Genomic DNA, 17705 nt, shown 5'->3' on the forward strand with positions numbered 1-17705 from the left:
AGGCAATTTACCTAATTTCCCTATGTCTGTTTCATCATCTAACAAGTGGGAATTAGAAGTGATTGAGGTGAGGACAAAAAGGTTTTTTTGAATGCAAGTTAAAACTCAGTGAAAGATAAAAAATACAATATGCTAATTTTGTATATCTCCTATTTCCTTTGCACTTGATTTTGATTTACATAGATCTCTTTGGTGAATAAGGGGCTGGATTTATATCTTAAGCTTCCTGCAGACTTAATATTTATATTTTTCTTCATTTCTAATGTATACAATAAATGGATGTAAACATATTATTCAACGTTTAAAGTGCTAATAAATAGGAAATATTTGACAGGTTGCTATTGCTGCCTATAAGTGTTATTTTCTAGAAGTTGCAAGCCAACCTGTCATTAATATGTTTCATGGACAATCTGCAGGCCCTATAATGCACAGGCAGGTATTTCACTGGATCCTTTCACTGAGCTGTCCTAATATTATACCTGTAATGAATTGGAGTGGAAAAAAATAAATTTCTAGAACATTTAGGCATTTGTTACTCATCTGTATAAGGATTATCAACAAGGTGTGTTAGAATCTTCCACTCCAGCTTTATGGCTCTTCTGAGAAAAGGAATGTAAATGAAATATCCTCGCAGTAATGAGAACTGTAAAGAGTCCTTGTAAAAAATGTGAATGGTTGGGAAATATAAATTGGGATCATTCACTCATCAAAGATATATTAGTACCTATGATGTGCCTGGCATTTCTTTCCACAATGAGGGCATAAGAGTAAACTGAATAATGAGGCACCTGCTCTTATGGAGCTTACCTTCTGCTGGAGGGGGGTGAAAACAAACCAAGAAAATACACTCTATTGTCAGACATGGTAATGAAGAAACACACAGCAGGTAAACGACAAGACTGTTGGAGGAGGGTTCTGGTGAGGATGTGGTCGGCCAAGGGCTCCCCAAGGAGACCAAATGAATTGAGGAAGCAAGCCACTTGTGTATCTGAAAAGAAGGCTTGCCTGTATTCCAGTTGTCTCATTCTCCAGGAGCCTGCGGTGTAAAACTTTAAACATAAATGAGCATGTAGCAATAGACACATGTCAGCACCTGTAACTTTGATTCTATCTATTGAATGCAAATACATTAGAATATTTACACACAGAGAGCCTATCAAATGCCAAGAATAACCAGAAGTCTTTGCAGGCGGGACTGTTTGGTGAGCATATTTCATCTGAGAAATGAAGGAAGACACTTGGGTGGAAGTAAGTCGTCTTGACTCTCATTGGCTTGTGACTGTGACTCATCATATAAACCCAAGATGCAGTCACTTATGAGGGCATAGAAGATACTAGAGACTCCACAGAAACATAGCACAAGTAAGTGGTAAGATTGAACTCTATAAAGATATGAAATGAGAGTGTTCTCTCTTCATCTTAGTGCTTATTTTTATTACTGTCAAATTTGTGTGTGACTGAGCAACTTTCTGATGACCTCTTTTCACTGTGCCACTCCCTCTGATCTGGTCTCATGCAGATCCTCCCTATGTTAGTGGCCAAATAGAAATCAAACAGTAATTTCTAAGAGAAATATAGGTACTGGAGATTTTTAAAGATTTTTAAAGATTTTAAAAGATTTAAAAAGATCCTTTAAGTAGACTTTAACATACAAAATACAGTCAGTACAAGTGATGTTTTTTAATGTATGAAGCGGAAGTTCTTTCTTTCTTTCTCCCTTTCTCTCTTTCTTTCTTTCTCCTTTTCTCTCTCTTTTCTCTCTTTCTTTCTTCCTTTCTTTCTTCTCCCTTTCTCTTTCTCCCTTTTCCTTCCTTCCTTCCTTCCTTCCTTCCTTCCTTCCTTCCTTCCTTCCTTCCTTCTTTCCTTCCTTCCTTTTTCTTTCTTTCTTTCTTTCTTTCTTTCTTTCTTTCTTTCTTTCTTTCTTTCTTCTCCCTTTCTCTCTCTTTCTCTTTCTTTCTCCCTTTCTTTCTTTCTTTTCTCTTTCTTTCTTTCTTCTTTCTTTCTCTTGGATTTTTTTTGTAATATTTTCTGTCACTTTAAGGCTCATTTTGTTGAAATGTCTTCATGTTTTGCCAAGAATTACATTCTATCATCATTTGGTTTCAAAGATAATTTAACACATTTACTCCAGGCTAAGAATTTGGACTCACAGCTCCCAAAGGATATTTCAATTATTCCTCTTGCCTTGGCTTTAATGTGAGGCAGCCATTTAAAATGATATTTCATTGGTCTTTGATGGGAAAATAGAAATCCTGGCCTGCCAATGTGAAATTAAACATTCAGGGTTTGACTGAAATCAATATTATACTCAGTTAACAAAAATGCTGATATTTCTCTGTAGTCCTACAATTTAACTCCAACCTGGCAACTTTTCCAGAACTGAACTAGAAATGCTCAGGGACTCTGTGAGTGAAGGAAATCAACATTCTCTACCACCAACTGTTAGTAGGTAATGCAGTACTGTTATTTAAGGTCATAATGTGCAAGAAGTTCTTATGTAGACAATAGCATCTCATGTGATTGCTCTCTGAATCCAATGTTCGCATTTCAAAACACTGCAGTCTATATAATGGAAGTACAAATGTTACTCTATGTACTCTATGCCAGTACATTTGTACAGGTTAAACATTGGTCAAGTTGAGATACAGCAAAGAACTGTTGGCAAATTCACAAATAATTTGTGTTTTTATACTTCAAATGTGTAGGTTATTGCATTATTCTCAAGTATGCTTGACTTTCCTTTTATTTAAGAGTAAGAGCTCATGTAGACCAACACTTTTATGAGTGAAATAAAAATAAATAGTGTTTAGGTTTTGAAGTGAATTGTAAAATGGCTAATACTTAATTCCTATTTGTAAGTTTTTCTATTCTTCGAAATTATTTCAAAAATTCAATTCCTTTTTTTCAGTTATCTGCTGAAATCTTTTAAGTGCATAACATAGTAATTGAATATTAGCCTCTTTTGCCAGAGTTGAGTTTGGATTGTTATCTCCTTTCTGGCGCAGACATTAGCATTTTTGATACTGTTTTACTGGGCTCTTATAGCGATGTACAGAATAGGATATCAGCTTAGTTAAAATGAAATGGTTTTTTACAGTTTATATTTTATCAATGACTGCATTAAAATTGCCTCTGGGACTGAATACGCCTGTGTTTTGTGGTTATTAATCAGCTGAAATGTATCAGTGTTACATAAAGTAAAAAGAGCTACAGGGGCACCTGCGTGGCTCAGTCAGTTAAGTGTCTGGCACATCATTTTGGTTCAGGTCATGATCTCACGGTTTGTGAGATTGAGTTCAGTGTCGGGCTCTGTGCTAACATTGCGGAGCCTGCTTGGGATTCTCTCTCTCCCTCTCTCTCTGCCTCTCTATCTCTCTCTCAAAATAAATCAGTAAACATTAAAAAAAAAAAAAGAAAGAAAAAAAGGAAAAAGAGCTATAAACCAGAAGGAAGAAAGAAAGTACACAAGACAGAACTTTTCAAAAACACTATTATTGTCATATCAAAGGTGTACTTTCTAAATAAGTTTAGCATATATTAAAAGGTAAATCTTCTTTTGAATTTAATGGCTACATCTGTGTGAGTTCATATGTGAAAATTTCTATCCAGGGTATGTATTATTCATCATTTATATGTTCTTTAAGAAACTGTATATCTTATTTTTCTTTTTTTTTTAATTTATTTTTATTTTTTTATTTTTTTTCCAATATATGAAATTTATTGTCAAATTGATTTCCATACAACACCCAGTGCTCATCCCAAAAGGTGCCCTCCTCAATACCCATCACCCACCCTCCCCTCCCTCCCACCACCCATCAACCTTCAGTTTGTTCTCAGTTTTTAAGAGTCTCTTATGCTTTGGCTCTCTCCCTCTCTAACCTCTTTTCTTTTTCTTCCCCTCCCCCATAGACTTTCTGTTAAGTTTCTGTTAAGGGTCCACATAAGAGTGAAACCATATGGTATCTGTCTTTCTCTGTATGGCTTATTTCACTTAGCATCACACTCTCCAGTTCCATCCACGTTGCTACAAAGGGCCATATTTCATTATTTCTCATTGCCACGTAGTACTCCATTGTGTATATAAACCACAATTTCTTTATCCATTCATTAGTTGATGGACATTTAGGCTCTTTCCATAATTTGGCTATTGTTGAGAGTGCTGCTAAAAACATTGGGGCACAAGTGCCCCTATGCATCAGGACTCCTGTATCCCTTGGGTAAATTCCTAGCAGTGCTATTGCTGGGTCATAGGGTAGGTCTATTTTTAATTTTTTTTTTTTCAACATTTATTTATTTTTGGGACAGAGAGAGACAGAGCATGAACGGGGGAGGGGCAGAGAGAGAGGGAGACACAGAATCGGAAACAGGCTCCAGGCTCTGAGCCATCAGCCCAGAGCCTGACGCGAGGCTCGAACTCACGGACCGCGAGATCGTGACCTGGCTGAAGTCGGACGCTTAACCGACTGCGCCACCCAGGCGCCCCTCTATTTTTAATTTTCTGAGGAACCTCCACACTGCTTTCCAGAGCGGCTGCACCAATTTGCATTCCCACCAACAGTGCAAGAGGGTTCCCGTTTCTCCACATCCTCTCCAGCATCTATAGTCTCCTGATTTGTTCATTTTGGCCACTCTGACTGGCGTAAGGTGATATCTGAGTGTGGTTTTGATTTGTATTTCCCTGATGAGGAGTGACGTTGAGCATATCTTGTTTTTCAAACACAACTCTAAGTGGTTTTTTTATTTTTCTGATAATCAGTAATTTTAAATAACTCTCTTCAGAATGGAAGGAAGCCAGTGGCTAGCTTCAGTTATAAAGGAAAGCTTTAAGCATGATCAGTTTATCTTTTTCCTTCTTGTTTCTGTATCATTTCAGGAAATATATACAGCTTTCCTTACATACGATTCTTTTTTTTTTATTTTTTAACATTTATTCACTTTTTTGAGAGACAGAGAGAGACAATACGAGTGGGGAAAGGACAGAGAGAGAGAGACACAGAGTCCAAAGCAGGTTCCAGGCTCTGAGCTGTCAGCACAGAGCCCAATGTGGAGCTTGAACCCACGAACAGTGAGATCATGACCAGAGCGGAAGTCAGATGCTCAACTGACTGAGCCACCCAGGCGCCCCTTCCTACATGGGATTCTTAACGTGTAGTGATAGTGGAAAGGCTCAGAAATGAAACTGACAGGGAACAGCATGACACTGGAATTTGCTTAGGCCAGTCCAATCATACTTAGGGGTATAATCCATCCGGTGTTCTTTCTATGTATTGTGTGAAATTGGGATCTAATTCTGTATATCTTCTTCTTTTGTCTCAGAACCATTTCAGTCTAGCCCCATTATGTTCTCACTGTCATGTCATCTTGGTCATATATCTGAGATTCTGTTAAAGGCTCTATGCACCTCTGTGTGTCTGGTCCTGAACAAAGATCACATTACCCTAATTGCAAGTTGTTTTTTGTTTTTTTTTTGTTTTGTTTTTTTATGTAAGTCTTGCAGTCTGGTAGGTCAAGTCCTCTCCCTCTGCTCTTTTCATTTGTCTTGGCTATTTTGGTCCTTAGCATTTCTGTTTGAAATTCAGGCTCAGGTTTATCCAGAGAGTCTCTTGAATTTTAAATACAAACAATAACTTTGATTGCAAATAAGGACAGTTTTGTCTCTGCCTTTCCATTCCTTGCATATGTTGTTTATTGTTGTCTTATCTTACTGAGTAGCTAGGCATCTGGGACTATGTTGAACAGTAAGAGTAGTAGTGAGGCTCTCGTTATTCCTGACATTAAAGAAAATGCTTCTATCGGCTTCCCATTATGTATGTTTGCTCTAAGTTTTGTTTTTTGTTTTTTGTTTTTTGTTTTTGTAAAAAGAGACTCTAATAGGTTAAAGAAGTTTTCTTCTCGGTCTGGTGTCTTTCATGAATGTAACTAATTCCATTCATTACATAATGGATAATTACCAATGGGTAATTACCAAGCAATTTCTTCACTGGTTAGTGTTAAATGCAGGCTTTCAGTTTTTTTATTTGCTTGTGTTAGTTTACATATTTCTCAAAATCTTTCCATTTAAGTGTTCAGTTATTTGTCGTGTTACATGTCATGTTATGATTTTTTTACTGTATTTTTTTTTTAATTTTTTTTTTTTTTTTAATTTTTGAGAGAGAGACAGAGCTCGAGCCAGGGGTGGGGAGACAGAGAGAGAGGGAGACACAGAATCCGAAGCAGGCTCCAGCACAGAGCCTGACAGGGCTCGAGCCCACGGACTGTAAGATGATGACCTGAGTTGAAGTCGGTCACTTAACCGACTCAGCCACTCAGGTGTCCCATTAGCTTATGATTTTTAATGATCTATTTCATCTGCTGTTATGACCCTTTTTGCTTATAATATTAATTTTTTGTGACTTTTCATATATTTTCCTTGTTTTCACTTTTACTAGAGGTTTACAATTTGACCTTTTAGAGATTGTAAGAGCCCACCAGGCCCTAGTTTCAAGCAGTGCTTCCCTACAGTCTCTCATTTGTGTGGGGGATTTTATTCTCCTTTTTTCCAAAGGAGTTACCTTCCTCAATGGTCACTGCCTCTCTCAGAATTCAGGGTCCTGCTTACTGTATTTGGTGTCTGTTTGCTTTGCTCCAGGCAAAGTTTGTCTTGGCTTTTAATCCTGACACTGTATTTTTCTTTTTATCCTTAACTTACTTTTATTTTTATGTGCTTTGAGGATCAGAATCCAATCAAATTACACACAGCTGGGCTTGAACCTCAACTAGGGTGGGAACTGTCCTTCCCTGTCTTCCTCTCTCCCGCCCTCCCTTTTCATCCTTCCTGCTTTGCTTTCTGAATGTACACTGTGTGCCAAGTATTGTATTGGTACTTTCTACACAATATTTTCATTACCACTTGGCAGGTGAGGAAAGTAAAACTAGGAACAGGTAACTCGCCCAAGGCCATTTAGATACTAAGTAGCACGGTGCCTGCAAACCACACTGACCTACTCAACCCTTAAGTGATTTGCCACTGACCTACTCAACCCTTAAGTGCATTCCTCACTGCATCCATTGTGGGAGCGGGATGTACCTTACCTTCATCCTTCTAGCCTATCGTCCTTATGAAATGAAGGCTTTAACAAAGTGAGGTTATTGTAACAGAAATAGACTGCTGAGTGCAGTACAAGGAACAAAAATCTTCCAGACACTATGCTCTATAGTTCTCATTAGCTTCTATTGTAAATTTCCTTGTCTATTTTCACCATACAAACATTTACTTGGAATTTCTTCGGTTAGTTTTTATGCAAAAACTTTATGAAATATAGAAAGGATCTTTAAACTTCGTAGATGTTTGCAATTGCATTTACATTTACTTATTTTTCATGTTATAAAATGTGCACATATGTCCTGAAAAACAAAAGTCTTCAAGTTTGGAATTTTGTAGCTGTAAGAATCAAGAAAACTAGACTTTCACTCAATAGAAAATATAATTATGCAACTAACTACAGGAATGTGTTGTGTAAGTACAGCCTCATCAATGAGTTACAACTGTTGAAAGGATGTTCTATCTTGAAAGATAAGCATTTGTCAGTTGTTCATGGACCTGTGCCCAATCTTAGATTTAAAGATATATTTGCAGAGAACTGTAGATAGCTGCCAACTTATACTAAGGACTTTTTTAAATGTCTTCTTTACTTGAGTGAAATACAATATAAAATGGCACATTTTTGCAAATGAACAATAACAAGTGCCTTTGTTTTCATGCAGAATTAGGAGGTGGACACTGATATTTATGTAGCATTTGACCAAATGATAAAAAGTCATGTTTATTTTTTTTAACATTGATCATAATGGATGTATGTGAATCTACATATTCATATAATGCTCATAAGGAAAATACACATAATTTCTTTGTTGCTGAGGTAACATTGACCCACACAGCAAAAATCAATAAAAAAAAGTTGTATACAATGTTCTTCAAATAAAAACTGACCAAGAATGACATTTTTTCCACTCTGAAGACTCTTTTTGTTCTTTTGAGATTTAGAACTGTTAGATCAAGGAGTTGTAACAATTATGCTTTTTATTTCCTAGATAAGAATGTTTCCTTGGGGCGCCTGGGTGGGTCCGTCAGTTGAGTGACCGACTCTTGACTTAGGTTCAGGTATTGATCCCCAGGTCATGAGATCAAGCCCCACATTGCGCTCTGTGCTGACGGCATGAAACCTGCTTGGGATTCTGTGTCACCCTCTCTCTGTGCCCCTCCCCCACTGTCTCTCTCTCTGAAAATAAACAAGTAAACTTAAAAGAAAAAGAGTGTCCCGTTTATTGTGATTACATAAACTATTCCTTTTTTTTTTCAGAAGGAAGCTTATTACTTTACCTTTTTTACTATTTTTATACTCTCATGTTTTTCCCACTATTTATTTCTAAGCTCAACATTAAGTTTAACTTAGTCCCCCAAATTTGAACTCCTTGTATGCATATTTCTCCCCCAAAGAACTGGGGGCTCTGTACCTTGGAATTTTTATTAGTTCACTCCAGTGAATTTTTAACTCACATACCTGATATGCGAGGCATGTGCCACATTTCACTTGGACACGGACTGGACTGGCCAACAGGAGTAGGATGGCTTGTGGAATGTTCAGGGTGACTGAGTTTCTAGCAAGGAGCATCACCTCCACCCACAATACCTGGACGGGGAAAACCCAGGCCCAGAGAAATGGATTCACCAGAAATTACCGTCACCATTGTTTCCTGGATCTTGAAGGGGTCTCAATAGGCAACCAGACAGCTGTTTGTGGTCATCTGCACCACAGCGGGATACTGGGAGTGCATAAACTTGGCAATCTAGATTTTTGTGGTTTGTGTTTGACCGTTTATGTGGTGTGATTTCAGATAGAATTTTGTTTTGAGACTTCAGCCTAACTTTTCTTTTTATTTACTATTCCGTTAACATCCTTGAAAAACTTCCCTAGCAGAAAATAAACTACTTAAACTTACCACTTAAAATAAATAATTGTTGGGGCACCTAGGTGACTCAGTTGGTTGAGTGTGTGACTTTGGCTCAGACCACGATCTGACGGTTCGTGAGTTCAGGCTCCGCATGGGGCTCGCTGCTGTCAGCACAGAGACCACTTTCGATCTTTTGTCCTCCTCTGTCTCTGCCCCTCCCCCACTCATGCTCTCTCTTTCAAAAATAAAAAGTTAAAAAATAATTATTCTTTACGACTTCTATTCATGTAATTACTATGAACATTATTTGTTTTTAGTGTACTGTATTCACAGTGGTTATTTTTGACTATAGAATTAACTCAGAGTTATTATCGTCAATAGCTAATAATTATTAAGCGTCTGGCATTGTGTGAAACGCTTTACCTGTACTACCTCAGTACATCTCCAAGTCCATATTAGTATCTCTACTTCCAAAAAATGGACTTTGAAATTCAGAGAGATTTTGTTGACTAGTCCAAAGATACACAGCAACTTAGTGCAAGAGCTGAATTTCAAATGAAAATGTTTCTTTCTAGGTTACCTGATCGTTAAAAAATTACAAGACATTCTACCATTAGTGCTTGAAATCATTAATCGTTTATAAACAATGGAAATGAGATGATACAAATCACAGAAAACTCATGAAATTATAACGACCTACATCTAACCAATGTAGCCAGTATTAGCAAACTTTATGAAATGTAAGAAAGTTGCTTTCTTTCTTCCTTGCTCCTCTACGGGAGGTACAGAGAAATATGCCTCCCATTGCCCCCTCCCAACAAAGGTCACCAAGGTGGGTTCTGTTTGCGGGGTGCTAGCATCCCAATAAAACCCAGCAGCATGCATGCAGTAAAAGAGAAAAGAGAGCAGTGTTTCCCTAAGCCTTTGATTCCTAGAGGGAAATGCCATGGGCGAGAGAAGGGAGGCGATGGCCAGCTCAGGTTGGCAGGGCTGGCTCACATTCCCCTTGCATGTACCCTGTTCACGAAATCCTTATCCAGCTGTCTACAAGTGAGTAAAGGCAGGAAAAAAAAAACAGCTTAAAATGGAAAAAACGGAAAGTTTCAGACTCTGTCCTCTGAAGGTTGGTGTATAGATACCCTCTCACACTGAATTTTTTTTGTAAGTAAAATTTGAGTTTGATTATTTCACTGGAATGTTCCAGCTAATTCTTAAAGAGGTAGTCATGATCTTCTAACAAGTCTTTCCCATATGTTATTAGGATAGTGATTTATAATTCAGGTTTTGAAATATTCTCTAATATCTACAGCTATTTCAAAAGATGCCATAAAGTTTTGAAAAAATCCCCAAAGAAAAATATCAAAACATCCCTAGAGGGCTGCTAAAATAATCTTCAAATTTTCTTTTTCCAGAATCCCACCATGCCAAACTACAAACTCACTTATTTTAATATGAGGGGGAGAGCGGAAATCATTCGATATATATTTGCATATTTGGACATAAAGTATGAAGACCACAGAATAGAACAAGCTGATTGGTCTGAAGTCAAATCAAGTAAGTGGCACAAATAGTTCATGAAAATGTAGGGAAAATATATTTCCAGAACTTTCTGTGTTTCCTCAGGGAAATGAAAAAAAAGAAAGGTTTTAATTTTTTTATTTATTGATTAAAAATTTTTTTAATGCTTATTTATTTTTGAGAGAGAGACAGAGCACAAGTGGGGTAGAGGCAGAGAGAGAGGGAGACACAGAATCCGAAGCAGGCTCCAGGCTCAGAGATGCCAGCACAGAACCTGATGCAGGGCTCGAACTCATGAACCGCGAGATCATGACCTGAGCTGAAGCCGGACACTTAACTGACTGAGCCACCCAGGTGTCCCATTTATTATTTTTTTTTTAAATAGAGGTTTTTAAATCTGATTTAGCTTTACATTGAGAAGCTAGGTGGCCCCCAAAATTTTCTATTCAAGGTGAAAACACAAACCTCATAGAAAGAATATATAAACAATACAAAGCTGTGTCAGAAGAGCTGAAATGGGGAATACCAAAGTCATTATTCTTGACAATTGGAATTGGATGGGCTCACTGCAGATACCTATAATGTTTTGACAAGGGATCAGATATGCTGCTCTAACAGAAAACCGACCTCAAAATCGCTTAGATGACAAGGAAATTAGTTGTCTCAGATAACCAAAAATCAGAAATAGGACAGGTTTCAAGAGATGACTTTCTTCTGTGTGTTGGCGGCATCATGGAACAAGTAACAATAAGGTTGCTGCGGTTCCAGCCCCACAGCCTTGAACAGGAATGTCGAGAGATATGTGAGAGAGAGAAAGAGCACTGCTTCCATAAATGTTGAGTGAAGAAAATCTTTCCCAGAAGACGTCGGCAAACTTGTCATGTCTCACTGGCTCAAATTGGGTTATGTGTCTGCGTGTGAACCGACAAAGCAGATAAGAAGTACCTTGAACCATCTAATCTACCTCTGAAGTTGGGGGTGGAATCAATTTTCATGCAGCATGTGACTATTCAAAAGAAGGATGGATATGTGAGCAAAACTAGGATGTTTGATCAGAAGAAAGAGCAAATTGACGAATTGGGCAGGTAACCAAATGAAAACATGCTACTTAGCACTCAGGACAAAGGGGAAGGATTAGAAATATTATTACATTAAAAAGTGTGTGGCTCTCAGTAAATTGTGAGTCATCCCCTAGGTGCTTTTTTTTTTTTTTCTGAATGAAGAAAAAAATAGATGAGCTAATTCTTTTGTTCATGAAATCCACCTAGAAATACTAACTAAATATTAGTTGTATGGTTAAAATTCACATTTTTGTGATGAAGTTATTACAAACTTGCATAAAGATGAAGTTGAAGAAAACAACTATTGAGTATTGGAAGACTATCGGGCACCTGGTAGATACTCCCCAGACTCATTTCATTTAATTTCTCCAGCCTGCCTTCATGGGATGTATTATTGTTTCTATTTTATAGCTGGGATAGCTATAGCACACAGAATTTATGTAATCTACGTTCACAGTCCTAGCAGGGTAGAATTGTTTTTCAAACACAGGTCAATTTCATACAGTGGCCCAAGTTATTTGCACTAGATGCCAATAACTGGAGCCACTCTGGAAAACAATGTGGAGGTTCCTCAAAAAATTAAAAGTAGAACTACCCTACGACCCAGCAATAGCACTACTAGGAATTTATCCAAAGGATATAGGAGTGTTGATTCATAGGGGCACAAGTACCCCAATGTTTATTGCAGCATTATCGATAATAGCCAAAGTATGGAAAGAGCCCAAATGTCAGTCAACTGATGAATGGATAAAGAAGATGTGGTTTATGGGGCGCCTGGGTGGCGCAGTCGGTTAAGCGTCCGACTTCAGCCAGGTCACGATCTCGCGGTCCATGAGTTCGAGCCCCGCGTCAGGCTCTGGGCTGATGGCTCAGAGCCTGGAGCCTGTTTCCGATTCTGTGTCTCCCTCTCTCTCTGCCCCTCCCCCGTTCATGCTCTGTCTCTCTCTGTCCCCAAAAAATAAATAAACGTTAAAAAAAAATTAAAAAAAAAAAAAAAAAAGCAATCTGCCTCACATATAATGGCTCCTTTAAAAAAAAAAAAAAAAAGAAGATGTGGTTTATGTATACAGTGGGATACTAGTCAGCAATGAAAAAGAATGAAATCTTGCCATTTGCAACAACGTGGATGGAACTGGAGGGTATTATGCTAAGTGAAATAAATCAGAGAAAGACAGATATCATATGATTTCACTCATGTGTGGAATTTGAGAAACTTAACAGAAGACCATGGGGGAGGGGAAGGAAAAAAAGTAGTTACAGAGAGGAAGGCAAACCATGAGAGACTCTTTTTTTTTTTTAATTTTTTTAACGTTTATTTATTTTTGAGACAGAGAGAGACAGAGCGTGAACAGGGGAGGGGCAGAGAGAGAGGGAGACACAGAATTTGAACGGAGTCCAGGCTCTGAGCTGTCAGCACAGAGCCTGACGAGGGGCTCGAACTCACAGACCGCGAGATCATGACCTGGGCAGAAGTCGGACGCTTAACCGACCAAGCCACCCAGGTGCCCCAAGAGACTCTTAAATACAGAGAACAAACTGAGGGTTGATGGGGGTGGGGGAGAAAGGAAAATGGGTGATGGGCACTGAGGAGGGCACTTGTTGGGATGAGCACTGGGTGTTGTATGTAAGTGATGAATCATGGGAATCTACCTCAGAAACCAAGAACACACTGTATGCTCTGTATGCTAGCCAACTTGACAATAAATTATATTAAAATAAATATATAAATAAATAAAACCACTAACACCAGGATAACTGGCATATTAACAATACATATCACCACATGCCTTTTAAAAACATGAGTTCTTTAAAAGTCATTGCCCCTGTAATCACTCTTTTTCTTATCAGAGAACTCTTCCCTGGAGGGCTTGACTATTTCATTTCCTTTTATCATGAAACTTTCTCATTAATATCCAAACTCTCCCCCTGCCATCAGAATTTGTACATGGGATTTTTAACTCTGTGGACATGAAATAGGTGAAATTAAATTATATTCATTAAAGAAGTCAAGATGGATAGCAAGTTGCACAGACATTACATATAACAAATGCTGCCTTTTAGTTTTTAGATATAAGTTCTGTGCGTGCCTCATACCCTCTTCTACCTTGACTTTCCATTATGTTATTAAAAATGGAATTGCTACATTTTCTTAATATTTTCACAGATTCTTAGAGTTGAAAGGAATTTTAAAGTTCATGGTGGTTAGGATGTATATATATATATATATATATATATTCATAGTTTCAGATGCTTTAACAGACACCCAACACAAAAATGGCCTAAAGAGAATAGAAATTCATTTCTTTTGCATAAAAGCCCAAGCTGGTATAGTGGTGCTGCTCCATGAAGTTGTCAAAGATTAGGCTCCTTATTTTCTGTTGATCTGCCACCCCTTGTTGGTTGTCTAATTTATATAGTGTAAGATAGCTCCCCCTCCTTCCACATTTCAACTCACAGGAAGTCTAAGAGGGAAAGGGGCATATCTCTTTCTTTCAACAGCATGACCAGAAAGTTTTACATTTCACTTCTGCTTGTAGCCCCTTGGTAAGAACTTATTCATGTGGTCATACATTACTACAGGGGAAGCTGGGAAATGCTGACGTTATTGTGGATAATCATTTGCTCAGCTGAAAATCCAGGATTTTATATCTTTGAGAAAAAAGGCAAGAGCAGATGTTGAAAAGCAGTTTATTACATATTTTAGCTGGCCTCATCTCCCATCTGACTTAGGAATGCTCGCTGGTGTTTGAAATCCTCTATGACCTGCCCTCTGTGATAACCTAGAATATCATTGGATATTTCCATTAAGAAGTTCTTCCAAGTCAAACCTGGTAAACTGCACTCAGGTGTTGACATTTTTTTTCTCTTGAAATAACATTGAAGTACTTCTTAAAAAAAAAAAAAAAGTCAAAGCCCTACAAGGACAAAGAAATCAAGCTTGAATATAACAGCACAAAATTCTCAAAGCTGGAAAACAGGTCCAAGAATGGTAAGATGATGGGGCATCTAGGTGGCTCAGTCAGTTAAGTGACCAACTCTTGATCTCAGCTCATATCATGATCTCACGGTTTGTGAGTTCACCCCCGTGTCAGGCTCTGCACTGACGGCTTGGAGGCTGCTTGGGATTCTCTCTCTCTCTCTCTCTCTCTCTGCCCCTCCCCTGCTTGTTCTCTCTCTCTCTCTCTTTCTCCCCCCCGCCCTCTCTGTCTCAAAATCAATAAATAAACATTAACAAAAACAGAATGGTAAGGTGACTTAGTAGGCTACTGATGCTCAAATATAAGCCTAGAGGAGGAGGAGGCAAGCTGAATCACTCCAGGGATCCCCCCAAATTCTCAGGAATTGGAAGCAACTGAGAACTCTAAAAACTGAACTGACAGAGGATTGACTGGAAGAATGTGAGGCAGCAGCATGACCACAAGATCTTTTTCCCACCCTGGAAGAAGGATGGAGATTACTCTCAATCAAGGACGACCCAGGGGATTCTAGGACACCAGTCATGTCTGAGGACACAATACTATAGGTAGGATTCAACGGAAATCTAGAAACTAAATAGTGAGACCCAAAGCCCTTATCCCCTGCTCTACAGTCAGAATGCTGCAACCAAATGAGTATCCCTCGGGCAGGAAATGCGAAGTGTTGTCTCCAGGGAAGCTGGTCAGTCCAAGAGAAATGTCTAGCAGACACTGAACGGGTGGGCATCTCAGTGACACGGCCCAGCCCAGTCTGTTTGTAAGCCCTTCCCATGTCCACTGAGGTTCCAATTAGCTTTTATTCCTTTCACTTATTTAAAACAGGAATGGCAAACCAAAATTTAATAGATATTTGTTAGAAGGCCTCTAATATGAAACAGACCTACATGAAGAAGTAGTGGGGGAAAAATCAACTGAGGGCATCAGGATGATATAGCAAGAAAAAAATTTCAAAAATAGAAAATCCTCAAAGAGAACAGATATTCTATACATTGTGAACAAATATGCTATAAAAAGGAATGTTCAGAGACAAAAAAGGTGTTGAAACTAAAAATTTGATATAGACAAAACAAGTCAAATTGATAAAATGATAAAAAAAAGTAAGAACTCCTCCAGAAGGCACAGGAGGAAAAAGAAATAAAAAATGGAGAAAAAAGATTAGAAAAATTGAGACTCAAGTTGAAGATGTCTAATGTCTCAGTGAAATTCTGGAAAGAGAGAACAGAAAACAGAAAAGGAGGAAAACCTTTTTAATTTTTTTTAATGTTTATTTATTTTTGTTCTTTTTAAAAAATTTTTTAACTTTTATTTTTGAAGGAGGAAAACTTTTAAAAGACTATTCTTTACACAAAATTAGAATCTATCTCCTCATGGTTTTCATACATTGGCCTTGGACTTATCATTTTAATCTGTGGAGAATAGATTATTCCTTCTATCACATCCAATTATTTGAGGAAATTTAGTATCTTTAAGATCATAGAGAAAAAAAGACATTGCTGTGTAGTCAGTTCAATGATAATACTCTGAGTGCAGATAAAGCTCACTGGCCGAGTTCAGAACTGAGTCCCAGCTAACTCATACATCTGTTCCTCTAGATATCAACTTTTAGAACTTCCTTGCTTGTTTCTCTGATCATCATTGTGAATTTCAGTCCAAACTTTCTAGCCCTGACTCTACTTCTTGATTTATATGCTGCTTCCCATGGGTTATATGAGGTGGGGGGTCCAAGGGACAACTCTCTTCTCTTCCTGGAGGGTTCCATTTATGTCCCCTAGTTTGGATTTCCTCACTACCGAAGAAGGACAAGCTACTGTTAGATTATGTCCACCATTTAATGCATGGTGCCTGTGGGGAAACACAATGTTCCAGGCATTAGAAGAGCACAGAGCACAATGGGACCACCACTCTTAGCATAAGTCCGAGATACTCTCCAAGGACATTTTACCAAGATCACAGTGCTTACTTTGGCAGCCATATCACACAGCCTTATACTCAGCGTCACTAAATTCCTTAAAGCTTTTTGACAGATGCTCCTGTTTAGTTACATCTCCAACAACCCCAAAGTTATTTTTTTCTGGAACCAAATGAAGGCCTTGGCACTTATCTTCTTAAATTTCTTTATTCCCACTGTTGGCAATTATCACGAGCTTGGCTCAAATGCTGCCAGTAGCTGAAAGCCTACCATCTCGCAGGAAAACACATTCCATCATCAATAGTTCCAATGCTAAAAAATTATGCTTCATTTTGAGTTAATATCTGCCCTTTTTAAATTACTTTTTAGTTCCAGTTCTGCGTTTTAGAGATAGTCAGGATAAGTACAATTTTTCATCCATTTGATTGCTGTGCCATATATGAAGGCGACCATTAGGTTACACTTCGTTTGTTTTGTTCTCCCCAGTGAAGAGTGCCAAGTTTTTCAGCCAATCCTTATAAAAAGTGGTTTTCAGACCCTTCTCTAACTTGGCTACTGTCCTCTGGGTTTGCTCTGATTTTTAATGTATTTCACAAAATATAGCTCTTAGAACTAGCAAAACAGCTGAGCAAAGTTTCCAACTGAACTCAGTTTGAGCCTCTACCAAGTAGGTGACCTGGACTCTTGACACAACCTCTCTTCACCTCATCTCATTTATAAAATGAGATAATACCTACTTCACAAGATTGTGGTAACTACCAGAGGACCTAATGGGTACATGAAATATTTAGCACACTGCCTAGCATAAAGGGGGCAGCCCTCTAAATGTTAAGCATGTTAATTTCTAATCACATACTTTGCTCCGAATAAGGCATCGCTATTTGTGTCAGCTTTATTTGGGACTTTGTTTAGCTCACTGCAGTATCTCAGGCACCTAGAATTGTACTTAGCACACTCCTTAGGTAAGTACTCAAGGATGTTTTTATTCCTGATGTGAACTGTAATCCATCTTGTACTTATTTAACGTGCATATGGAAGACACTTGAAGGCTGATTCTAGGTTGATTCTAGTTGCATTAGGGTCATGGGATTATGAGTGGCACTTTATTCTTTTCTCCCTTTCCAAAATAATGATATTTCCCAAACTAAGGCACTGGTTGGGAATATTGTGATCAATACATGTGACAAAATATAATGCAGCCATTAAAAAGGGATGTTTCAGGGCGCCTCGGTGGCACTGTGCTCTCTCTATCAAAAATAACCATTAAAAACAATTTTTTTTAATTTTTTTTAACGTTTATTTATTTTTGAG

General features: G+C 38.1%; 1 protein-coding gene across 3 annotated transcripts in view; it reads left to right on the plus strand.

Moving 5' to 3' along the window:
- Positions 1-1212: 1212 nt before the first annotated feature.
- Positions 1213-17705, plus strand: part of HPGDS (hematopoietic prostaglandin D synthase) — a 35234-nt gene continuing 18741 nt past the window's right edge. For 2 of the 3 annotated variants that reach the window (XR_015250343.1, XM_086704574.1), the window contains exons 1-2: positions 1213-1362; positions 10344-10485. Coding sequence is in view for 1 of the 3 variants with exons in the window: in XM_086704574.1 (XP_086560700.1) it covers positions 10353-10485 (133 nt within the window). In the remaining 2 variants the exon portion in view is untranslated. Of the gene's footprint in view, positions 1370-10343; positions 10486-17705 lie in introns of all 3 variants that reach the window. The other variant, XR_015250344.1, reaches the window with a different exon arrangement.

Source organism: Puma concolor, chromosome B1 (genome assembly GCF_028749965.1).
Source record: "Puma concolor isolate L17-30 chromosome B1, mPumCon1.1.hap2, whole genome shotgun sequence".
In the NCBI taxonomy this organism is placed as follows: domain Eukaryota; kingdom Metazoa; phylum Chordata; class Mammalia; order Carnivora; family Felidae; genus Puma; species Puma concolor.